Source organism: Pelmatolapia mariae, linkage group LG17 (genome assembly GCF_036321145.2).
Source record: "Pelmatolapia mariae isolate MD_Pm_ZW linkage group LG17, Pm_UMD_F_2, whole genome shotgun sequence".
In the NCBI taxonomy this organism is placed as follows: domain Eukaryota; kingdom Metazoa; phylum Chordata; class Actinopteri; order Cichliformes; family Cichlidae; genus Pelmatolapia; species Pelmatolapia mariae.
In genome coordinates, this window is record NC_086242.1 from 23,585,801 (window position 1) to 23,611,587 (window position 25,787).

At 45.8% G+C, this 25,787-nt stretch overlaps 2 protein-coding genes across 10 annotated transcripts in view; both read right to left on the reverse strand.

Moving 5' to 3' along the window:
• The window catches only part of eps8a (EGFR pathway substrate 8a, signaling adaptor), a 31,975-nt gene extending 16,381 nt beyond the window's left edge, over positions 1-15,594 (reverse strand). For 3 of the 9 annotated variants that reach the window (XM_063501305.1, XM_063501310.1, XM_063501308.1), the window contains exons 1-6: positions 15,192-15,592; positions 12,154-14,007; positions 5,087-5,174; positions 3,274-3,341; positions 497-564; positions 128-289 (exon numbers count right to left, since the gene is read on the reverse strand). In XM_063501305.1, the coding sequence (XP_063357375.1) occupies positions 128-289; positions 497-564; positions 3,274-3,341; positions 5,087-5,151 (363 nt within the window). In that variant the 5' untranslated portion in view covers positions 5,152-5,174; positions 12,154-14,007; positions 15,192-15,592. Of the gene's footprint in view, positions 1-127; positions 290-496; positions 565-3,273; positions 3,342-5,086; positions 5,175-12,153; positions 14,008-15,191 lie in introns of all 9 variants that reach the window. The other 6 variants (XM_063501307.1, XM_063501309.1, XM_063501311.1 and 3 more) reach the window with 5 other exon arrangements.
• A 3,061-nt stretch (positions 15,595-18,655) lies between these two features.
• dusp16 (dual specificity phosphatase 16) lies at positions 18,656-25,462 on the reverse strand. Its single transcript, XM_063501244.1, has 6 exons — positions 25,173-25,462; positions 24,628-24,766; positions 23,187-23,350; positions 22,884-23,043; positions 22,672-22,795; positions 18,656-21,253 (listed from the first exon to the last, which is right to left on the reverse strand). Exons 1-6 carry the CDS (start codon positions 25,434-25,436, stop codon positions 20,179-20,181), a joined length of 1,926 nt encoding a protein of 641 aa, XP_063357314.1. The 5' UTR covers positions 25,437-25,462; the 3' UTR covers positions 18,656-20,178.
• Positions 25,463-25,787: the final 325 nt, after the last annotated feature.

Sequence of the window (25,787 nt, forward strand, 5' to 3'; positions counted from 1 at the left end):
AAGCTGAGGACACGCTGAGAATCAGTGTTCTTTTTTTGCCTTTTGTAACAAACAAACAAACAACCCCCCCCCCAAAAAAAACCCAAACAAAACAAAAACAAAAATAAATCCTTGTTTTTAGCCTCACCTTTGTTCCTAAGTCGATGAGGCTCACCATCTTCTCCTCCACCTGCAGCAGCATCTCCTGTGTCCACACCTTCCCTTTAGCATCGAGCAGACGGAGGCGTCTGATGCCGTCATCCACCGTGATCATCCCGTCTTTGCGGTCCAGCACAAACGTGGTCAGGTGCTGAACAGACAGATTTAGAGTCACGGCAGGAAACTGAACATCAGCAGGACATCAGGAGATTCAAGCGATCACAGTCACAAACAAAACAGCTTATGTTTTTTATAATTTAAGTGATGATTTTTGGTCAGTTTGTATGTGAAAACCTTAAATTTGAACACGTTTGGTTTGATAAAATGCAAGGCAAGAGGAGCAGGCGTGAGCACCAACCTCCACATGATACTGCGACGTGTCTGTCAGGCTGTTGATGCTGGTTTTGGTGTAATGTTTCCTTTGTTCTGTTAAAAAGAACAGAAAAAAACCCCTCTTATTCTGGACTATGAATATCATGTTTATGTCTCCCTAAAGTCCCACTGGGAAGCTGCCTGTGTTCATATTTCATGACTGAAGCTGGAAATTAGCTTTGATTTTATGGACTCAGAGAAGGCTTGAGGAAACTGTAATGAGAAGATGGTTTTATGCTGCTCCAATGACCTACAAGTGACACTAAAGCACCACACATGACAATGCTCTGAATTAACCAGAGAAGAAGAGTGAACCTGGACATGTGATGGATTAAAGGTGGTGTTTGCAGGAGGACGTCAGTAATTCAGCTGCTTCAGAGCCCCTCCAGAAGGAGGTGACCGATGTTATCAGCTGTGATGGGAACAAAGAGGCTGCTGAGAGCCGCGGATAAGAGCCAAATCTGCATCGTCACCATTATCTCCACCCGGCAGGAGGACGGGCAAACATCAGCACACAGCTGCTCACAAATCAGCAGCAGAGCGGCAGAACAACAGCCAACAGCGACGTCCTTGCTAGAGTCCATGTGTCGTTTCACAGTTTTTAAACAAACTCATCCACATGTGCACCAACAGGTAACGGGTTCACAGATTACCCATGATGCTCCTCTCCACCAAGCGCCAGGACGTTTGGCTTTTATTTGTGTGAAAACAAAAACAGCATTGAATCCTTCAGCTCTCATCACAGAGGAACGGCCTGCGCTCAGGCTGGAGCTTCTTCTTCACTTGAATAAATTTCCTGTTCACACACGGAGGAGGGATCACATGAAAGTTTTGCCTTAAAGTCCAGCTGTGTGTGTGCGTTTTGGACTTCCTGCAGGTTAGGCGGCGGGGCTAACTGGGTTTGTTGAGACTGTGAGGGACGCCATTCCTTCATTGGTCCCAGGAAATGTTAAAGTGACCTATGTGATCAAAACCGTTGTTTAATCTTGGTTACATGATCAAACACAGTGCTGACGTCTCTTTGGTGACCTGAAGCCTCCTCAGACATGGGCAGCAACTCCAAACAGCCCCTGGGCGACTAACAGGGATCAGTGCGAATTAGCAAAATAAACCTGGCAATGAAATCCTGAGCAGAGCTGAAAGTTCAAAAGTTTGGAGAACAGCAGCTGACTTGGATCCCACGAATGACCCGAGCAGCCAGAGTAACCAGATCCTACCATCACTGAAAACATGTCTCAGAGGAAACACTGAGCCTCTGACGGGGTTAACGCTCAGCCGTCCAAATCCTGTTTGGAGTCTCTGGATGCTGCAGATCTTCCTCCTGCCTCAGACACGGCAGAAAGTTTCTGCAGGAATCGTTCCTGCAGTGAGAACATTCACACACACAGCAGCTCCATAATCCTGCAGCTCCTGATCACATCACATTTACCTCATACTCAGCCTTAACTCAGCGCCTCCAACTGAAGTTTATATCAACAGTAGGCCCACTGGACAGCTGTGATAAATGTCAAGGTGAGCATAAACTTTGATTTCCTGCTGATGAACTGAGGAGGCCTGCGTCAATGGCTGAACAGTCTAAAACTTCAGTTAAAGCCCTAAAATGAAAGCTGGAGGTCTGAACTTCAGTCACATGTTCACTGAGGTAAAGTCCACTGTGACGGAGATCATAGGAGATAGAGACCAGGAGCTACTGCACACGTGTTCACAGTAAGACCTGAGGGCTAGCTCACACGAATCAAACATCTGTCCCATTACAGATGTTTGACAACACGAGTCGTATCCTCGAGTTTGGACTTCAAACTTCTGTCTGAAGATAATCGATGCTTCACAAGAAACATCGACTCTGCAAACACGTAACGCCCAAACGAGGCAAAACACGACACACACACACACACACACACACACACACACACACACACACACACACACACACACACAAAAACACTTGTTTTCATATCTTGGTGGGAACATCTAATTGACATAGTGCTTTCCCTAGCTGCTTACCCTAACCATCAAAAATGAATGCCTAATCCTAACCATAACCTAACTGTAACCCTGACACTAAAACCACATTTTGAGTCTCAAAATGCCTTCAATCTCATGGGGACAGCCATTTTTTCCCATAACGGACTGTTGGTCCCCACAAGAATAGTAAAATTCCAAGTTTTGGTCCTCACAAAGATATGTAAACGTGGTACACACGCAAACAAAAACACACACACGTCTCACTGTGACTTTTCTTTTTGTGTTTGGCAGACGAACGAAGAAAATAGATTTCATCAGATCCTGTGAACGAAGATAAAGCAGATAATGAGGTCGTGATGAGGTCATGGATCATGTCTAATTTCTCTGAAACCCAATAAATCAAACAAACATTCACAGAGGATTTTTACCTGCTCAGGTTCAGTTCACCTGACTCACCTGGAGTCTCAAACTCAACTCCAAGTCTCAGTTTGTTTCAAGAATAAAAGCACCTAAATCTGAAGTAATGAAGACTACAGCATGTGGTGTTCAGAGAAATCTGTGCATGTTGTTTAGTCCTCACTGACGTCATGACCTTAAACCATTTCTAACATCAGCTCCTCTCACAGGTAACATTCACACCTGCAGACACCTTACAGTCAGCTACCCATTGTACCACCCCGATCACGGATGTCATCTCCGAACCAAGCTTTATTATAAATGAGGTCCAGAATGATTCAGGACGGCCTCACCGTTTCCCAGGAGGAGGAGGAGGGAGAAGGGAGGAAGGAGGGTCCTCACCGTAAAGAGCTTTGGCACTGGTCTTGGCTTTGTGCGTCGCAGGCTCTGGAGAGGGAGCATCATGGCCGCTGGGACAGAAAGCAGAACAGAGTTAGGAAGTCAAAGGTCAGATCTGAGATCAGCTGATGATGCAACCAACAGCAGCTTCTGATTGGACGCCAGGTGATTTTACCCGACAGGGATACTGCGTGAGTGTTTGGTTTTATTTCACTTCATCTCTGAGGTGTCCGAGTTTGGCTTCTGTTACAGTTTTATTTATGTCACTTCCTGCGTCCCCTCCTGTGCTGATCTCAGACTGGCATCCCGCCTGTGTCACTCGATACTTTTGCACGTTCACACTTTAATTCGCCGCATGAAGACGTTTATAATGAATGAGCGCGATTACAGACTACATCAGAGCCACGCCGGCACGAAACCTGACACCTTACAGGAAGCGCAGCACAGCAGCTGGTCATGTGACACACCGCTGATGATTGCCACACAAATGAATCTGTGCCAGGAACTCACAGGAAGTTATTCTTATGAAGTTATACGCGAGATCCTCTTTAAATGATTATTGAATTTATAAATCAATAAAATCAATAATCACTGATTTCAGATCAATATCCAGTCTCCATATATGACTCCAAGCCAGAGAAATTAGCTGGTCTACCCCAGATTATCCTCTTATGTGGGCAGGGACACGCTGATGTTTTTAGGGCTGGGGACAGTGAATAAACACATGAACCAGGAAAAACAGAACGGTCCTGCTTCAGAACCAGAACCCATGAGATCCGGTCTCTGCTCCTCCAGAGGTCAAACAGCTGCTTCCTGTCCACATCTCAGTTTATTTCTTAATAACGCCGTCACAGAAGCAGATGCCTCGGTATAGACGTAACGGAGACCAGTAAAGCTCCCGAAGCGTGTCCGGTTTGAGTTTTCATTAATTTTTAATCTGAGGTTTTCTCGGAGAGAAGCTGAGCTGCAGTAATATTTAACTTCTACTGCTGCGAGACGAGAAGCGTCAGCACGGATCAGAAACTCAGAGACGCTTTCAGTTGGCCACAAAATCCTCCAAAAACTGTCATTTTACAAACAAACAACAAAAGTTCTGACTTAGTCATTAAAACTGTTTAATGGGCGCTACTCAGTAATAATTGGAATTATTAACAAAACTGAACATTGTCATGCACACTTCAAATACATTTAAAATTGAAACTGTAAATATTTTTTAAGCTTTACCAAAGACTGTACGAAAGTATGTTTTAAATAATAATTACTATTTTATAATAATTCATAATACAAGACTTACTAATGAAAGATTTCAGTCGTTACAATTAATCTGCAATTACACTTAAATTTACTCAGAGTTCATTTACAACACAAATTTATGGTTGTATTTTATGGGATTTAAAAAAAAATGTTGTAGTTTTGTAATCTTATTTTGAAATCTGTTGAATATTTAAAACTAATACTTACCAAATTGTTTAAACTATTTTAAAAATAGCCACAAAATACACACATAACGAAAATTGAAACTGTTCAAAATAAAATGTTTTATACATTAACCTCAGTTATTTACTTAAAGAATTGATGGACGAAATTTACCAGAGTCCAGTAAAAGCTCAGTATTAAAATAAAACTTTAAAACCTGAAGAGATTCTCTTATTTCAGAAACAATCAGTGTCACACTGATCATAAACAACAGAAACAGCACAGGTTATGCCTCATATCAGAGTAAGCATTATTAACAGTGTTTCACATTCAAAAAGTGACCATGTGAGCTAACGTGGCTAACATGGCTAATAGCAGAAAAGGCTGCTGGGAAACTCACTTGATGGGCGAGCTGTAGGAGCCGAAGACGCCCGAGGCGAGAGCTGGAGGTTCGTATCCGTTCATGCTGCTTCACGGTGGACCATCAGCTGGAAGAGACGCAGACACACCATGAGTCACATGACCACACTGCAGGGTCAAAGGCTAGCTCCAGATAAATGTAATACATTTATCTGCTGTGACCAAACATCTGCACAAAGCTCATACCTCCTGACACTACTGGAATGCACTGGTGCCGTTAAACCACAATTTTATTGATATATGCTGAGGCGTCAAAACTCATCACTTTACTAAAACTAAATTAGTGGAAACGGCACAAAAAAGGCCAAACAGCAGCTCTTCAGAGGCCTGTGGGTCCCCTAAAACTCTGTAACTCCTAAAAGCTGAAAATGAAGCTGCCACGCTGCCGTTCCTCTGACATCCAGCAGAGGCAGCAGTGGTTCAACCTGTAAGGTATGGACGCTACGATGACAGAGCAACCACCTGACCGCCAACATGGCTACTGCAAGTACTGCCAGAGCATCCAGGATGGCTGCTGAAACGCGAGGGTTTAATCTGGATGTTTCTGAGTGCTGAGTGGCGAGTCGCCCTCAGAGAGTTCATCTCATTAATGGCTCGTTGGGCGTTCCCCGCGGAGCGGCAGGGAAATTAAAACTGTGTGGCATACAAAGGGGGCCCGAGCAGATTTATGGCAGTTAATGACACAGTATGTACAGTGCAGCCACGCGTGATTACTTTTCCCACAGTGCCATTCAGCTGGGACTCGTAGCCATGGCAACCAGGCTGCAGCCATACTGTTTGTGCTGCAGAAGAGGAAAACCTGTGAGACCGCGATCAGGGAGAGATGAGTCCACAGCAGGAAGTGATGTAACGACAGCAGAGTGAAAACACCAAAACACCATCTCAAAACACACTGGTTAGCTCCTCCAATCATGAGCCCTCGCAGGTGACAGCAGCAGAAACATGAGGACACAAAGGTGAGGAAGAGTCAAGGTACAGGCATTACAACCCAAACCAACTGAGACCAGGGCCAAGACCGGATCTGTGACCTCATCGAGACCCTGCCTCCAGCGTGACAGGAAGCCATCACGACCCCAAAATCCACAGCTTAAAGGAGCCAAATATACAAGGCGCCGTCAATGTTTTCAAAAGGTACAAAGACAGCAGATACAGAAAGCAATGAAGAAGAACCAACCACATAATCCGCTGTGTGCTTCTCCACTAAACCAATACAATCCAAACGCAGGAACACTGCCACTGATTAATGACGTTCAGGAAATAAAATTTTTTTGAAAATCCAGTTCAGCTCTAAATGTTCACGTCTGAAGGCCGTGATGTCTCTGGTGGGCGGTGACGCTACTGCGGGATCGTTTGAGTGTTTCGAAATTTGAATGATCATTTAAGTTTTACTCCACCATCAGCATCTGGCTTGATTCTACACCGATTCCAAATTTGTCATCCTGACTTTATCCTCCTGACTACACCTGAGCACGTCCACCCACCTGTGCAGCCCCAGTGGCTTTAAATCCTCATCAATACTCCCACAAAGCCCCGCCCACTCTCTGATGGACATGAAGTTAATTTTCCACCAACCTCCTCATGACACCCCAGGAAGCTGAAGGGGTCAAAGATCATACTGGTTAGGCTCAGTTTTGTCATCTCTATTTGCTCTGGGAGGAGATGCGGTCACCACGGCGAGAGCAACTTCTTCTTTTCTCACTTATCTGAGGCGGGGCGTCAATGGCGCTGTGAGGTCAGCAAGCTTTACGATAACGAGGTGTTTACAGCATGACTGTTTAAATAAAGTTTCCTGAACGTTTCCCGGTATCCTTCACTCAGCAGGAGGAAGGTGGGGATTAGGTGTGTGTGTGTCCATGTAGAGTTAAAGCTCCTTACTGATCCTGTGACTCACACACTTTAATCCTTTAAATGCCATGTGGATTTCAAAGTAAAAGCACACAGATTTAAACTGGTTTGTAGTGCTGGGAGATATGACGATATGTATCGTGTGAACGATAGAAAAATGGCCATCGTGCCATTTGTCTTCTATCATTTCTAACCTAATTTTATAAATTATTACATAAAATATATATTAAATAGCCTGTGGCAAATATATTAGTGTTGTCTTCTCACTATACATACTCTATTTTTGCATAAAGTTAAAGTATAAAAAAAATATTTTTCACAAAGAAACTCCGTCTTGTGGTTTTGCGACATGGTGCTGCTTTACGTGCACCCAGATTTGCGACATGCTTTACGGTAACTCAAAACGATGGACGCGCGACAGGTTGCAGTTTCATGCCCGGACACGCAACAGGCAGAGACGGCTACACAGGCAGCCCAAGAAGAAGCACTTTTACCGAAAAGAGGGGGTACATCTGTGATTTGGTTATAATTTTTGAAAAACAAAAAAATAAAAAAATAAAAATAAAAGTGAAGGCCACAGCTGTTTTCATTTGATACATTTATATTTCTGCACTAAAATGTATGTTTCTCATTTGTGACAGTTACGTTAAATGTCTCTTCAAAATAAAGTTGGAGAAAAGTGAGCAATGAAATTTGTCAAACTTTTCAGAGAATAACTGGAAACATTGTGGTATATCGTGATATATATCGTTATCGTGATATAAAATAATTCATATCGTGATAAATATTTTTTCCATATCGCCCAGCACTACTGGTTTGTGTCAGGAAAAGAAAAAGAAGTTCACTTTGATTCTCGCTGTGAGTCACACCTAAAAAGTTCCCTCAGTTACCCACAATCCATTGGTCAGTCTTATCAGGCTACAAACAAAATAAAATGCCATGTTTATTATGAGTGTGCATTATGAATATAGGACGCTGTGATGTCACAAAAATATGGATGTGACGACAGGTTGGCTTTCAAAGGAACTCCAGCTGTGAATAATAAATGTGTTGAGGTGAGCGGCGGGAGGAGAGGAGAGTGACACATTAAAGAAAAGAGATGAAGCGGGGAGTCACCAGGCTGATAAGAACGTCCTTGTCGGTCACTCATTAACTGTGTGTTTGATCTGGGAGGCGTTTCCACGCCGACACTCAGACACTGGAAAAACACTCTGCTCGGGCCGCCACACTCTCTGGGCCTCTAGACCTGGAAAGGTCTGACATGAAGCAAGAAACATGAGACTCCACCAACATAAAAGAGATGACACTGATGTCAGGGTTCAGAAGGTCACCGCAGCACTGTAGGCTTCCCTCCACCTTTACTCCGACAACAAACATCCACCTCACAGCGTTCCCCTGAAACAAATTCAGGATCAAACTCTAATACAAGTGAAGGTGGAGAGGAACACACACCCTCAATCCAGTGCTCCGCTCACACTGCATCCATGTTTCAGAGAGAAGACATTTACTACAACTCCTCCTCCTCCTCCTCTTAGTTTGAATCTCAGAGTTTTTCCCGTTTCCTCGCTGATGTTTCTCAGTGCAGATGGTGAACGAGCTCTGCTCATCTCTCAGATATTAAACTGCTTGTGAAACAGCTCTGTTACCATGGAAACTGCTTCTGGTGTCTGCCACTGCCTCACAAACCATCAGCTGACACAGGAGAGCCATCGCCACGTCTCATCTGCTCAATCACAACTTCATCACCATGCCCCTCCAATTTTCAGTTTTCCAGTCCCTGATCTCTGATGGTGGTCATGAGTCATGTGACCGGCTTCACAGTGAGGAGCCATTGATTAACGTCCTCCGATTGGTCTGTAACCCAAATACTGAGCGTGTTCTGCAGCTTCAGCAGGAGGAACAGTTTGATGCCTCAAAGTTCACTTTCAAACCTTTTATGACACGTTTATTTTCATGTTCTCTAGTTTTATATTTTTATCACGCTTGTTTTCTGTAAATTATTTTGACTTCTTTAACTCTTTTCTTTATTATTTTATTTACATTTGTGAGAATTTTTCCTTAGGTTTTGTATTTTTTTTTTAAATCAGTTTTTATGACTTTCTTGTAACTTCAATTATTTGCAGTGTTTTGTCTCATTTCCAATTTTATTTAATCACGTCTCTTTAGATTTCCCTGGTTTCTTTTTCTTGCAAGTACCTTTAAAAACATAATTTCATTCATTTATTTCTTTCTTCATTTTTTATTTTACAGTGTTATTTTTAATCTGTTTTTAAAGATTGTTGCAGATTTGAATGTGAACTGTATGTTGAAGAAACACTTTATTAAATAAAAATGTAAAACAAAAATTGCCTCAGTGATCGGGTCACTGACACCAATTTGCTCACAGCTCCATCACCTCCGGAAAAGATCCATACTCATCAGCAGTGACCGCGTGGCGCTGACATTGGACGCTGCAGCACGTGTTCGCCAGCTGACCTGCTTTCAGACCCACAGCCGGAGGCACATTTCCACCTGCAGTTTGTTCAAGAGCAGGTCCGCGAGGGCCGGCACAGTAAAGGAGGCTAAAAATAATCCTGAGTAATCCTGAAAGTGCTGAAGTCTTCATTCCTGCTCAGAGGGTCACGGTGCCCATTACAGGAGGCCTCGTTACACCGGCTCACAGCGAGGGAGTAGCGAGGAGCACACTGCCATTTATCATCAGGCCTAAGAGCGAGTGGAGAGTAGCTCGTCTCTGTGAGAGTGAGTTTCAGTGAACCAGTGCATCTACAAACACACCGAGCATCATTGACTGACACAGATTGTGGCAGGCACGGCAGCAGTCACAACCATGACCTGCTGACATCACAGAGGTCACACTGAAGGGCGCTTCAAACAGGTTCAGCAGAAACTTCCTCCAGTCAGAGCCACAGAACTGAACTGATCTCAAAGAAGTTCTGAGCTGTGATTACACCTGCTGCTGAGCACAAACACGCCCCGTGGGCCTCCTGATTGGTTAGTCCACCTCGTCAGCAGGTATTTGAGACAAAAGCGGAAAAGAACAAAGAGGCGTCCACGCTGGCTGGGTCACTGAAGTCTGTCTGACTTTGGCTCTGTGATGTTAACAACGAGGTGGAAGAGAGCTGAGCACACAAACCCAGACTGATGTTATTCCTGAACCAGATTCTCTCTCTCACACACACACCCACGTGCGTGCACACACCTCTGACCTCCACAAACCAACAAAGCTGCTCTGTTTTGCACCAACATGATGATTTAAACCCTGAGGACAGACAGGAAACCTTTGGTACCGTGAGCTAAACCGGCTCAAACTGCCAAACTGCGGCATCAGAGTGACAACTGCAGCGGATCCAAAATCGCAGCATAAAAGCAACTTCCTGTTGTCTCCTCAGAAGCTTGGATACAATGTTTTGTGCCACGTGGATCATTCACAGACATTCAGTCTCCGTTTTTTGGTCCTAAATTTTGTTCAGGTTAGGATAAACCCCGCCCACTCACATCTGCAGTTCTCTTTGCTTCTATTGGAGGGAGTGTCAGTCACTTGTCTGACTGAGGTTTGGGTTAAACAAAGATCTCCTCGGGACTCAAAACTAGAGATGGCACGATACCACTTTTTTATGTCCGATACCGATATCATAAATTTGGATATCTGCCAATACCGATATGAATCCGATATTGTGTGTTTTTTAATCAATAAAACTGTTTTTTTAATATCTTGCTGCATTTTGTATAAGTTCATACTCAAGTTTAAATAAACAACAACACTAAAGCTATTCTGTTATACCTGTGTGTAAAAAATACACTGCACCCAAAATATTTCATAGTTCAGCAACACTGATCAATCTAATAAACTTAAACCTACTCCATCCTCCCTATTCTGGTATTTTAAAGAGTACTTAGCAGAAATATTAAGCAACCTGACTAATAGGGTTGCAAACTCCCAGCAAAAAAAAAAAAATATAGGGAACCACCCCCACCCTCCACCTCATGATGCTTAATAGATGTAACCAACTTTAATTTGATGCAGGGTGAAACAAAATGCACAGAAATAAATTATTTTTCAAGAATAATTAAATAAACTCAACATCTTTCTTCAACAGAATTGCAGAATTCACAGATCATACCTTCCCAAAGGAAAAAGTACTATAGCTTACTAGGGTATATTAGACTTAAGAGTTACTATACACAGTAATGGACTTCTATACATTTTACATCAGATTAAAACTTTGGGTGTAAGATTCAGATAAATATTTATTAAAAGCTAGATATTTTAAATGAGAATAAGAAAGAAAAGTATGTCTTTGTGCCCCCTTTTCCCTGTTCATGCCGTATCGGCCCCCCTGCCTAAACTTTGCTAGATCCGCCCCTGCACAGTTACCAGCCGTCAGCTACGTAGAAAAGGATCCTGGTGTAGAAAGTAATATTAAATACATTCTAACAACAGCTTATCAAGCTTAAACTGTTGTTCAGCTGCTGGTTTCCTCTTTCTTGTGCAAAGTGGGCCAAAAACAAAGAAGAGAGACGGACTCGCGACAGAAAAGCCGATCAGCTGATCATTAAGCAGTTTCACGATTGAAGTAGCGGCAGGAGAGGGAGGGAGAGAGAGGGAGAGGCAGTCGCTCCATATATCGGTTGTTAAGCTTAACATGGGAATGCTTTACAAACATTCAGAGATGAACTTACACACTTGCTTCACTTCTCTCTGGGATCACTTCCTCGGAGATGAAATGCTGGTTTGGTAGCGAGGCTCCAAACACACAGCTGCTCTATCAGGTGACGCATACTGCTCCGACGTGCTACGGTTATGAGCCGAGTTACGCCATGTCGCAAGTTTTGTGAGGTGCTTTTTTGATATTTAATGGATCGGATTACATTTTTTATTTCTCGCCGATATCCGATCCAGTAATTTAGGGTCAGTATCGGCCCGATACCGATACATAATATCGGATCGGTCCATCTCTACTCAAAACATCTGGCTGCAGATGCTGGGATTCATGATAAACTCAGATCATTGTGACCTGAGACCACCAGTTTGTGAGAGACAGCCAATCACAGGAAGCAGCTTTGAAAGGGAGGAGCTAGAACTTGGAGAGCGGATTATTCTGAATCCAGAAATTGAACCGCGGAATCCTTGCAGCAGACAAACCCACAGACGGCGTCCTCTCAGACCACAAAGCCTCGGTAACAAACCAAGCGAGCACCTACCTGTCCAAGTCGTCCACAGGTGAGCGGAGTGTGAGGTCGACGCCGCAGACGGCTCGAATAAAGCTGCTCTGACTCCAAGCATCATGTGGCGGATTAGCGAGGATCCAGGGCTTGGTGCAGCACCGGGATTCGCTGCAGCAGCGAGTTGGCGTCCAGGATCCTCTGCTTTAAGCCTGACTAATCACTAATGACGGACAGGTGGGGGATAGGGAAGGGGCGGGGCTTCCAACTGACAGGTGGCAGTGGAAACACCGAGTGGGCTTAAAACTCCTCACAACTGATTGATTATCCATCAGTCAGTTGATGAGGCCATTTGGAGGAGGAGACTTAAACAACTCAGTTTACTCTGTGCAGAAGAGTCATGCAACACCCAATACTGTTATCAAAACTGGTCGCTAAGGAAACGTGCGGTTTATTTTTGTTTCCTTTTAGAATAAATGACTCATTGTGAGGGAAACGCATCTTATCAGCAGGCCACGCCCACCGCACCCATGGAGATCAATAAAGTTTAATCTAACCTGCAGCGATAATGCGTCCTGATTCATCTGTGGTGCTGACCCGCTTTAAAAATAAAATGTTATTTGTTTCACACAGCTGCTGCCTGATGACATCAGACTTCAGTGTCACGATTACTTATTGATCTTTAGCAGCTGATGAACAGAGCCTCTGATTCAGACTCAAAGCTTCTCCTGAAGCTCAGTGCAGACAGATCTTCAGTTATTGATCAGGTATTGCTCACAGGTCATCTGGACTGGATCAGAAGTTTGATCAGCAGAGAAGAAGAACCTGGGATTTGTTGGTCTGGCGTTTCATGGCTTCATAAACCAAACGTGTCCCCACGACTCCTCTTCAACGATTCAGTAGTGTCATAGAAACTAAACACCAGTCTCCAGGCAGGACTTTAATACCTGATGATATCACCGACTCTGATCAAGTACCTAACACACGTGAGCGTGTTGTTGTGTTTTCTTCTTCTGTTGTTGGATCCTCGAGCAGAGCACAGCAAATGTCCTCGGATTCTTCTCACCGAGCTTTGTACATCGCAGCGCCCCCAACAGATCAAAGTCTCAACTTTCAGATTCAACTTCCTGTTTCTGAGTCCAGTCTCATCTCTGATTGGTCCATGCTGCCCTCCGTGTGGAGGATGGGGCAGGCGGGCCGTGGTGTGCTTCAGTAAATGAAGAGTCAGTCCCTCAGGAGGTCCTGAGCTCCTTTACTTCCTGTCTCTGCTCCTTACGACAGCGTGTGACACCTGGTGTTAGGTGAGACAGGTGAGTCTCAGGTGAAACAGGTGCGCCGACGCCCTTGCCTCCTCTTTGTTCTGCTAAAAATCAGACCGCCGGCTCAGTCCGAAACCCGACTCCCAGCTGCCCCCAGTTTCCCATTTCAAAGCCATAATCCTGTAGCAACACCTGGCAGGTACGGTTACATCACACTGTCGTCACAGCAACCACAACACAGCCAAACAGGGAGAGCTCCAGGGAGACGCCCAGAAGATGGGACAGAAGTTTTTCACTTTGATCTCAGAGTTCATGGGAAAAGTTTATAAGTGATATCATCATAATGCGTGTTTCCACTCCATTTGTACCTGCTGTTGACATCACACACAGATCCTCATGACAACACGTCCACTGACCCTGGAGTCAGTTATGGTGCACAGTACAGCACAGTTAAGACCCGCTCACCATGGACACATCCCTCCAACCACCAAGCTGAACACAGTCAGAGGTGGAGTGGAGCAGCGCAGGCATGGAAACATCCAGAAATATCCTGCGAGGCTCTCAGGAGGATGGCAGGCTGACGATGGTTCCCATGAAGAGCACTGATCCAGGACCAGCTGTGGCCTGCAGCAGCCTGACAGGAAGCCCACATACAAACACTTGATTACACAACCAGCTCAAAGGTCCTCCAACTGTTCATCTTCAGAGCCCGCTGACCTTTGACCTGCAGGAAAAACAACCCCATCCTCCAGCAGTAAACACTCACACACAGCTGGAGCAGGTCTGATCACACCTTCTGTCAGAACCACCTCAGTGAAGTAACAGTGACCTAGACGTGACCTCAGAGAGGCTCATTATGGTGTGTGGGGGAAGGAGCTTTCTGATAAACATCAGGTGACTGTGACCCTGTCAGGTCACTCACCTGAGAGCTGCTCTGCTCTCGGCAGTGATGGCATGAGGCTCAGTGCACCACATGAATCCAGGTGTTAGCCGGTACCACCGGGAGGAGCAGAGAGCTTCCAGGCCGAGCCGAACAAGTGGAGCACCGGGCAGCCCTGTGCATATAGCCGGGGAGGGTTGCCTGCTGCCTGGGCCGCCTCACACACCTGCCCGCTGACTGCTCGGATCCGCCATCACATGCAGGCAGGTGTTTTTATTCCGGAGAGAGCGAGCACCCGGGCGCAGGGAGGAGCTGCCCTTCACCTTCATTTTCTCTTATGAACACACAACGTTCCAAACTCCATTTAAGATTCTGTTGATTTAAGAAGAACTGGACTCCAGCCAGAACAAATGAAGGCGTGGGCTGTAAATGAGAAGCTAGGCGCTGAAATGGTAGCTTCCAGCCATCCCGGCGCACACACTGCTCGCTCCTAGCCCCTCTATCCGGAATAAACTGGCATTAAAGTTGGTCTTTAGCTCCAGTCACCCGTCCACTAAGTCTCTTTGAGACACACCAGCAGCAACAGAGAGAGCGGCCATAAAAGTTTAATTTACACTCACTTGAGCCCTGTCTGTGTTTTTGAGTGAAGCCGAATTGAGGCCGAGACACTGGAGCTTCAGGTAAAGAGGACTCAGGTGTGTGTGTGTGTGCGCGCGCGCGGTCACAGCTTCACTGTGTGTGATTTTTCCGGCGGAATCTGGTGTGGGAGCCCGTGACCGCAGGGCTGCTGCCACAGAGCAGAGGGCAGCTCAGCTGCTCCGGTCCGCAGTTCCACTGAGGTCAGAGGCTCGAAGCCGCTCACAGACCACCACCCACGGCTCAGAGCCGCCGGAGTAACCCGGACCAAAACGCCCCCCGAAGCGGATCAGGAGACTCACCTGCAGGTGCGGCTTCAAAAATCCCGAGGTCACAGAGACATGGCACAGTCCGCGCTGAGAGCTCCGGGCGCTTCACCGGCTCCTGCCTGCACTCTGTGTCTGAATAACTGCACTCCTGTTCGGCTGCGGGAGCTTCCAGCGGAGATTAACCTGCGGCTGACTCTGGATCAGCTTTAAAGCAACGGACCGCAGTAGAGGGCGGTGTGTGCCCTGAGTGCGGACTGACAGGACAGTCTGCCTGCTTGACCACGCCCCCTTCACGCCAATAAATCTGCAGCGATTAGCCTATTAACCAGGGTTAGAAGCATAAAAGAAGATTCTAGCACAGAATAGTATGAACTAATGAAATAGTTATGATATTGGTAATACAGAGAAATAAAAAACAAAAATAACTGGAAACATTTTATTATGAATATTTTTTTATTGAAGTTACAGTGTGTCAGTTTTTCACTAACAGATGTCAGTAGCTGGAGTCTGCTGAGTTTTGTTTTCTTAACCCTCCCAAATCAAGAGCATAATCCTAGCTACGGTGGCTGCTGTAGGACAAAAATGTTTTAATCAGCCAAGAGAGATCAAAAACACTGAATCTAGATTTTACCTCATAACAACTGGCATATTTCTACTACTTTTTAAAAAATACATTATAAACACATTTGAATAATATCAATACTTAGCAATAAATCAGGAATAAAATCTGGAAATGTGTCAATTAGATATTTTGGGTTCACCTCAAAAATGTGGGCTACTGTTCATCTGCAAAGTTGCAGGTTCAGATCTGGCTCGGAGTTTTCCCTCTTGTAAAGGTGTGTGCATGTGTTTACTCTGGAGGAGGCTGCAAAACTTCATGAAAGGACTCAGACATGAGTCGATGACTCAGTTATTAAGCTCAGTTCCCACTGATAAAAACTATACTGAGGTGAGCTGCTGAGGATATGCTGAACTTTTCTGCCGTAACACTGCTGTTTGTTCCACTGCTGGGCTACGTTAGCTACCCTAATTTTAGCTACTGTTAACTGCTATTAGCCTTTATTAGCTGCTACTAACCTCCATTAGCTTCTGTTAGCATCTGTTAGCCCTAACTATGACACAGTGTAAAAACATAATTAACCTGTTTTTACATTAGATGGATTTTACATTATTGTGGATTGAATGTTATTAGTGCACCAGTTCAGTGCTCGCCACTGAAAGCTATAAATATCTTAAAAATATTCCAAAATGAGGGCCATATTGATTTTTGATCGATAAATGTCTCAGTAAACCAGTAATCTTCAATTTATTGAACAGTGCTGATCAGGTCACCTGAAGCTGCCTTCCAGCCTATACTCAGGGAAGAAGGGGGCCCTCGCAGTGATAAGGCAGCGAGGGCCCCCCCTGCTGGGACAGGACACACTCAGCAACAGACGAGGCAGAACCTCTGCCTGCAGTAAAACAACACCATGGTGCTAGTACTCAGTAAAAGTATCCGAGTATAGTCAGGACTCTTCCACATGGACTGAACCCAGAGATCAGTTTGTTACCCAGAATCCTCAGGGAGAAGAGCTGCGAATGATGAAATAATGTAATGAAAATAATCCAAAAATCAGTCAATTGTCATGGTGACGACAATGAAAACAGGAAGTCATGAGACTGGAATTTCTGTGAAACCTTTTGTGAAAAGACTCAGAGTTTGTGACTGTGGCTAGCCTTATGCACACGTGTTTGTAAGAGTTTCACCTTCAGGAGGAGAATATCTTAATGAGTCACACAAATATGGCAAATGTGAATTAAAAGTCTGACACACAATTGCAAACTGCACAAAATCTGAAAAATCCTGCCTGTTTTCACAGAGAAATACTTGTGTGAAACTTTAAAGCGCATTGTCAGATCATCTTCACTTGTGACATCACAATAATTTGCCCCACTTAGTAAATCTGTCCAGTAGTCCGTAAAATAAAACCTGTCTTATTTTCTTATGTTTACCTGCTGTGTATAATTCCTTTTCTCCCCTGATGGGTTGAACAGTGACCACACAGAACCTTAAATACACTCTGATCAGTTGTTATAGATCATAATGTTGAGCTCATACAGCGTTCTGCATGCAGCAGCAGGTCAACAGAAAGTTTTTCTTCCACTGGTGTGACGTTTAAATGTAGCATGTCATTTTAACAGCTGCTGATAAAAACTGAATATGTCAGAAGGTTATCGGTGAAATGGAAAACACTGTTATGTTGAACATTTATATGCTCATTTCTGCTCTGTATTGTCGTTGTCATAAAGGGTGAGATGCTCAGCCACTATGAATTATAGGGTGGTGTTTTCTTCTCCCCTTTCATAAAGGATGGTCCAGCGTCTCCTCTGCTAAAGGAAACAATAAAAGAAGCACTGACGCTCCTTTCCTTAGTGTTTTGGAGAACTGGAACAGCTCAGATTATGGCCATCATGCAGATACTTGGAACGCACCCCGTTCTTAGAGCTTCATAAATAGCTGACCCTGATGACTGGGGTCAGGTTTGGACCAATCACAGTGCACATCTGAATCCTGTTTAAACGAGTCAGTGTGGCCTTCATTTACCAGGTGAGTCATTAACAGCCTGTTCCTGGCTGGCTGGAAACAGGGAAGCCTGCTGAGGACATGCAGGTAATGCAGCCAATGCTGACCCCTGCTGGTGAAAGCTTCAGTGGAGGGTAACCTTTAAACACAGTTTCCTGTTTGTTACTGAAGCGTGTGTCACCACAGCCTCAGCATCCAGAGGAGTGGTCATTGACCGGAGCCTTCTGATTGGTCCATTAGCAACATTACCGGTCGCTTTAAATCTTTAAACTGCTCTGGAATAAAACAGCATCATCGACGTTGTTTACTTAGAAATCTGCAGGAGGAAAATATTTACATGTAAAATACAAGAACTACATTAAACCTGACTTACAGTACGAGGATGATGAAGCAACATTTCATACTGATGAAAACTGCATGAAAAAAACCTGAATCATATATTCTGATTTATTTATACTTTTTCTTTTATGTTTTGTACATTTCAGACTCCCATACAGGAAACACATAAGGAAATAAAACAGGAGTATCTGTTTAATTAATGTATCATTTTTGATAGTGTATAAACTTTTGTTAAAATTTCAAACTGTTTACATTAGATCTATTCATATTTCTCATTTATTGATAAATATGGGAAAAACAATTACAGAAATTACTTCTTTCTTTTTTTTTACACTCAATTCATTTTATTCTATAAGGTGAAATTAGCTGATTATTTTATAATCAATAATTTGTCCACTTTATTTTTATGCTCAATAAATCCAAAGGAAAATGAATATGGGGAAAAAACGTCGTGTTCCGTACTGACAGAAAATTGTGCTAAACATGTTTTTAAAACTTTAAGCATTTATTTCTAAAAATCAAGATTTACAGATAGAGTTACATCTCTGTCAGTGTCTGAGAGCAGGGCTCAGAGGTGTAAATTAGCCTTTGTATGTGTAGTTTCACGTCCACTTTAATGACACGTCAGAGCATGTATTTTGTATTTTTTGGCAGTGTTGGTCTTCCATACAGTGTGAGATTAGAAGTTTAAAGATGAAGCAGACAAACTTACACATCTGAAAAGTCATATTTTTTATTCTTTTTAAACACTCTGAATCAAACCAACCTCTATACCACAGTAGTGCAAGATTACCTGTGAATACGTCTGATCACATGACCTGCTGTCCATCCAGGTGAGGCCAGAGATCCCCTCTGATTGCCTCAGAGGACACCTGAGAGTTAACCTGCCAACAAGCTCCTTTGACCCCCCCCCCCAAGAGAGTCTTGGCAGTCTTTGTTTCACTTCCTGTCGTCAATCAGAAGGTCCAAGCGTGGCAGGAATAGCCACCACGGCAACACACATAGGCGATGTCTGACATCAGTGTATTGATTTAACGTCCCATGAACCAACTATTCCCCATGTACTAACGTCAGAAAACAGAAGAAATCGTCCCAAAGCTGACAGGCTGCAGTGAGTACTGCCTCTGGTGGAGGTACTGATTACTACAGCCACAGTTTTCAATCACGAATTGATTAGAAATGAAAAATAAAGTTTAAAGTGCGAGTCCCTCAGACAGGTCTGCACACGACATGTTAAAGCAGCGGTGAGTGTTCAGTCACAGCAGCTCTCTGATTTGACGCATTTCAGCATTTCCTGTTTTTAAACTGTTGGAGTGACGTTTTGGCTCTTTAACGAGTTACCACAGCAGCACGGACATGTTAACCAGTTCCCAAAGTGCTTCTTCCAGACCTCATATCCTGATACTAGCTCAGTCACGCCAACCTATGGTTCTAACCCGCCCTATGGATATGCCCACGTAAAGCTGCAGTACTCTCTCAAGCCCCTGCCACCAGACAAACACAGATGAGCTTCATCACAAACTCCTTCACCACTCGGCAGCCATCTTGAAACGCGTAAAGGCACTTATTAGGCAGTTACTGTGGAACATGAAGGTCAGGGAACAATCAGACTGGTCAGAGGTAGGGTCAGGTCAGGGGTCAGATTTATTTGACCTGACAGATTACGCTGTATAGATGATGTCAAATATGTGATTGGAGGGCCAATCTCCGATCACACTGAGTGGATCGTTGTGGAAAGCAGAAAGACGATCATTACTGTGGCGAATTAGATTAAAGCCAACCGCTCAGAGGCGTTACCAAGATGGCTGCCGAGCTGTGAGACCACTCAGATGGTCTGACCTTCATGAAAGGTTGTTACCCCAGCAGAAACCTGCCATTAGACCCAGCTGTCATCGATTAAGAGCTGCTACACTTCCTGTACGCCCCTGAATGCCGCTCACACAGGAAGTTCCATCACCGTGAATCTGACCTGATCGAGTCATAGCTGGTTTGATTTATTCGACTTTTACCTGCATTTAAAAACCATTCAACTGCTGGTTCCGTCCCCTCCTTGTCCTCCACTGTCAGGGTCGGCCCTGACACAAAACGGAATCGTTGGTTTGTGTTGCGTGCGTGAACTCACGACACCTCGATGACCTCCATACTGCCCGAGAAGCTTGATTGACTCCCCGCCGTGCCCATTTCCTCACGGGAGCGGCTGTCCGCCATCCCGTCTCCAAACTCCATCTGGCAGCTGCGCCGCTTCAGCTGCTTCTCAAAGCTGCTCTCTTCGTGCCAGCTCCTCCTTGAATCACCGTGGTCATGTGTCCGCTGCCGCCGCCGTACCGCCTCCAAGCCGTGGTTGCAGCTGTACGCCGTGAAGCCGCCGCCGCTCAGGATAGCCGACGTAGAGTAGAAGCGCGTGGACTCTGAGGAGAGGTACCATCCGCTGGCCAAAGAGGAGGTGGAGACTGTGACAGGGCCCAGTAGGATGTCCGAGTGCCAGCCCTTCAGGGCGCTGCCGCCTCCTGGTTTGGCGAGGTGCTGCTGGCTCCGCGAGAGGCCGAACAGGAAGCTGGTGGCGTTCTCCTCCATGCTCCCGCTGCGGTGCAAGTGGTGGGAGCAGTTGGTTGGAGCGGCGGGTGGCTTAGCAAAGCCGCTGGAGGCCGACGACACCGCTGGCTGCGGGCTGCCTGCCTCCTCCTTATCAGGGCTCTGCTCCGGCGTGGACTGCTCTGAAACCTCCTCCACCGGCGAGAACTGGCAGGGTTTACTCGTTGTCTCTTTGAAGGATGGCGGCTTGTAGAAGTCATTGCTGTCCCCCGACCCGCTGTGAGGCGCGAAAACTCGATGGGTGCCGCCCCCGCCAGGCTCGCCATATGACTTGATGTCCAAAGAGAAGGAGCGTTTCAACCGGGCACTGTCTTCTGAGCCGTCGGCGAGCTGCAGGCCACTCAGAGCCTGAGCCAGCAGGCGCTCCTCGGGGGCATTGGCTAAAACGCACGGCAGGGTCAAAGGTTCCAGCAGTGTCACGCCGAGTGTTGGGACCGTATCCTCGGGCTGAGCGCAGGCCTCGCTGCTGGGCTCCGGAGGATGAAGACACTTGGGTTTGGCGTCCGTACCAGGAGGACTTTTTATCTTCTTCTCAAAGTCCAGCAGCTGACCCAGGAAGTTAAAGTTGGGTGAGATGGTCGGCCGCTTTTCCTTCACAAACCTGAATGAGGAAGAGAAACAGTGCGCATGACTATGGACAGGAAGCAACACGACAGGTTAATGAGGAACAAACACTTACAGCTGTCAGCGTCATTCAACACCAAACATGCGCACATTTAAAGTTTGCATTATTAGGGGCGTGGCCTCTGACTGACAGGTGGAGGCTGACACATGTAGCTGTAGCTGCTAACCGTGTTTGTTAGGGATCGTCCTAGTGACTGTTTCTTAGTTGAGAAAAAAAAAGATGAACCGACTCGTCTAAAAGTAAGTATTCAATAAAAACAAATGCCGCTTAATGACAAATTATCATCTGAAAACTAAACTGCGACAGAAAAGTGTGGCACAAAAATCAGCCATTTTCTTCTGCTTATCTGGAGTTGTCAGGGGAGCCCAGACCTCCCTCTCACCACCTCCTCCAGCTTAGACTGAATGAATGACTCCTCACACTATCACAAAGCAGAGTCCATCCACTCCTAGGGGAAAGCTAATTTCTGCCACTTGTGCCTTCAATCTAGTTCTTTCACCTTTAAAAGAACTAACTACAGTGTTAACAAGCATCAGGCCGAGATTAACTGATACATGGTGTTTCTCGGGCGGCACGGTGGCACGGTGGGTAGCACTGTTGCCGCACAGCAAGAAGAACACACACACACACACACACACACACACACACACACACACACACACACACACACAGTCAGCTGACAGTGAAATAATAATAAGTTCAATTCCACCATCAGGCCGGGGTCTTTCTGTGTGGAGTTTGCATGTTCTCCCTGTGTTTGCGTGGGTTCCCTCTGGGTACTCCAGCTTCCTCCCACCGTCCAAAGACATGCAGTTAGTGGGGATAGGTTAACTGGTTAATCCAAATTGCCCATAGGTGTGAATGCGGGAGTGACTGTGAGCGAGAATGGTTGTCTGTCCCTGTGTGTTAGCCCTGTGACAGACTGGCGACCTGTCCAGGGTGTACCCCGCCTCTCGCCCTATGACAGCTGGGATAGGCTCCAGCGCCCCCCGCGATCCTGAAAAAGGATAAGTGGAAGCGAATGGATGGATGGATGGCGTTTCTCACCAACAATGCTCCATCTGGTGGCGTCTGAATAATCTGCCCAATTATATAGCTGCTGTGAGGCTCGTGTACTAACAGAGTGTCTGAGCTCCAGATTCTGTCGTGCAAACATTACGTGGATGTAAAATAAATGTCTATAAACAGATTTATTAAACTTGTCTCTGGTTGCTCGTTGGGGCTTCAGAAACCTTGTCAACGGCTGACTGATGACTATAACCTGGTTATGTTCAGAGTTCAGTGACCTCTGATGACATCACAGGAGGAAGAACTCAGAAAACTGAGTGTTCAAACATTTTAAACTAACAAACAGACTTGGTCCCAGGTCAGATTCAGAAGTCCTGACTTCTCACCTGTACGCCTCGTCCAGTGACATGTCCATCCTCTTCATGATGTAGGCGATGGCGATGGTGGCCGAGCGGGAGATTCCAGCCAGGCAGTGGACCAGGACTCGGGCGTTGGAGGCTTTGGCCTTCTCTGAAACACAACAAAGTTCAGACTGAGCAGAGAGCAGTAGGGTCTGGTTTATTCAGTCACACAAGAGAGGCGGGCAAGTGATGCTGACCTATGAACTCCACCGAGCGATCCAGCCACGGCAGGATCTTCTCACAGAACGAATCGTTGACGGGGACTCGGAGGAAGTGGGAGTCTGGGATGAAGTCCGGTTTGGGGCAGGTGTTGCTGGCGTTCAGGACGTAGGCAATGTCGTTCTGCTGCATCAAGTCCTGGAAAACAAACACAGGTTTGGATCAGAGCCGGACCAGAGAGGCTGGACCCCAAGAAGAGCTGGAATTTAAAAAAATAAAATAATTTTTTTTTAAAAAGCGTTCGGGGGCAGGGCTGTGATGTGGGGGTGGTGCTGTGTCACCTTGTTGAGGACGTCCCTCTGGCAGCCCAGGTACAGGTGAGGCAGAATACGGGTCGGCCCGACGTTGGTGACGGGCAGGCAGGGTTGAGAGATGCAGGAAGGAACCAGGGTGGACTTCCCCTCACAGAGACCAGGAAAAAGGTGAGAGAACTCGGAGAACCCACCTGAGACCACACACACACACACACACGCACACACAGTCAGCTGACAGTGAAATAATAATGAGGTCAACAGCTGTGCTGTCGTGTTCGTTTCCTTCCTGCAGGAATCAGACTGAATCTTTGTCTCTGCTCGACTCAAACATCCTCATCACCTGTTGCCAGGCAACAAGCCAGAGCATAGATGTTCTGCAGCCTCCTTTGGAAACCGCTTTATTTCCAGCAGAGAGTGCCAGGTGAGTCCAGCTATTGATCATGTAAAGAAAACGTTCTGATCTATAACTACACCTGTGATCATGATTGTACGCAATCCAAAGACAGAACCTGAAAGATGTTCACACAGTTTGTAACTGAGGCCCAAACACTCCTGGTTTAAATGTCCTGGTACTTTTTAAAAAATAAATAAATACATTTAATCAATTAAATTCTGTCACAATTTTTTTTAAGTTTACTGACGGATTTTCTTCCATTTTTGACTTTTTTCAATTTTTTATGATTTGTGTAATTCTTTCCCCTTTTTATAAATTTTTATTTTTTCATGTAATGTTTTACAGTTTCATATTTTTTAACTATGTTTTGCAATTTTAAAAATATTTTTTCTTTTATTTTTAAGCATTTCTTTTACATTCTTATTTTAATTTTAAAAAATTAAATATTCTGTGTTTTTGTAGCTAATTTTAACAGCTTATCTGTTTATGGATTTAAACATAACATGTGAGCACTTCCTGCTCACATGCCTGTCTGACTCAGTTCGCTGGCGGGCGTGTTCTGTGATCCTCGGCGCTGATGAAGACTCTGGTCTCCCAGTGGAAGTGGCTGTTGTGTAACTGAAACCTCAGAGCGAGCACTTTGTTTGGTTTTTCTGATGTGAGGGTGGAGCCACCGTGCAGCATTACATCATCGTTACATAACGCCACACTCAGTAGAAATAGCTGCAGGCAGCTGCAGCATGCTCACTCAGAGATAGAGCCGATCAGAAATCAATAATCTGATTGGATCCTTCCCATTAGCTGCTGCCATCTCACTTTAATCACCTTTAACGAGTGTAAATGAGGTTTAATGGCGTCGCAGAGACGTCCAGCAGGAAGCAGCCGCTCGCTTTCAGAGGTTTCCTGTTTAAACTTAGATTGCACGCCAGAGTCAGAGGCTCAGAGGCTCAAGATTCATCGTCGCGACTCGGTGAACCCGGCGAACTGCTCACCCCCCACACAGTTAAACGTTCCCTACAGGCCACATTCTGAACTTTAGTAATGGCAGAGCGACGTGGGTGCAGGGAGGCTCACCTGAGAGCAGGTGTACGGAGGGGAAGCTCCTCTCCAGTTTAACCAGCAGGACACTGATAAAGGACTCGGAGCTCAAAGCGGCTGGGTCGGCAGAGCTCTGATCGTACACCACCACCTCCTGATCGGCCTGCAGTTCCAACTGCAACACAGGTACATCCAGGATCAGGAAAAGAGAAAATAAATCTGTACATAATAAAGGATATTGAGCTTGTAAAAAATAAATAAATAAAAAATTCCCATCAACTTGAAACTAGAAACAATGCCTCAGTGAGCATGTGCAGATGAATGGCAAATCAAGTCAGCATCACCCAACAACTCCACTCACCACATCAGGCACGGTCATGTCTGACTCTGAAAACATCGCAGCAGCACTTAAAGCGACAGCTGTGTCCATCTTTTATATACAGTTTGTGACAGAGTGACCAGTCTTTTGTCCCCTGGCCTGCTCCGTACTTTAACCTAACGCATCGTTCTGAATCTGAGCCATATTCTAACCACACCGGAGCAGCCCCCACCCTCCCACCACCACCGCCACCACTACTCACCTTCTTCTTGGCTGAATGCTGCAGCAGCTCGGCAATCTGCACCTTGTCCTGCTGCAGCCTCCTCTTCATCAGCTTGGAGCAGTTCACGTTTACGGCCTCCAGGATGTGGGAGGTATTGTAGTCAACGAAGGGCCGGCTGTCAATCAGCACCACCCGGTCCAGCGCCCCCTCCAGCAGCGCTACCAGAGCCTCTGGCCCGATAGGGCGCACAGTCCCGGGCCTTGCCATACCCAGTCCAGTCCGCGACCCCGCACGCTCACACATGTGAGCTGCCTCCTCTCACTTCCCTACCACCCCCCCACCCCCCTCCCTGGTAGTAATCCTCCTCCTCCTCTCCCCCTCCTTGTGGGCGTCCCGGCCGGCAGTCCAGCGCAGTGATGCAGTCTGGCCAGGAACCTCAGAGGATGAAGAGCTCCATTGTGTCGGCCGGGTATGATGTCATCCCGATGGCAGCCCCAGAGAGAGAGAGAGAGAGAGGGAGAGAGTGCCAATCCCAACTGTGTGTGAGACGGTGGTTCAGAGTGTGTGTGTGTTCAGTCCATCAGTGTGTGTGTTTGCAGCGAGGGGGAGGGGCTTTCATTCACTCCAACAGCCGTCTTTTCTCCTGATGACATC

What these genes read in the sequence shown, in the direction of transcription:
- dusp16 (XM_063501244.1), bottom strand. Translation starts at nt 25,436, where the DNA reads ATGTGTGAGCGTGCGGGGTCGCGGACTGGACTGGGTATGGCAAGGCCC. An exon ending in CTCCGTACACCTGCTCTCAG is followed by an intron (nt 23,351 to 24,627) that starts GTGAGCCTCCCT and finishes GTGTGGTCTCAG; the next exon opens with GTGGGTTCTCCGAGTTCTCT. An exon ending in TCGCTCGGTGGAGTTCATAG is followed by an intron (nt 22,796 to 22,883) that starts GTCAGCATCACT and finishes GTTGTGTTTCAG; the next exon opens with AGAAGGCCAAAGCCTCCAAC.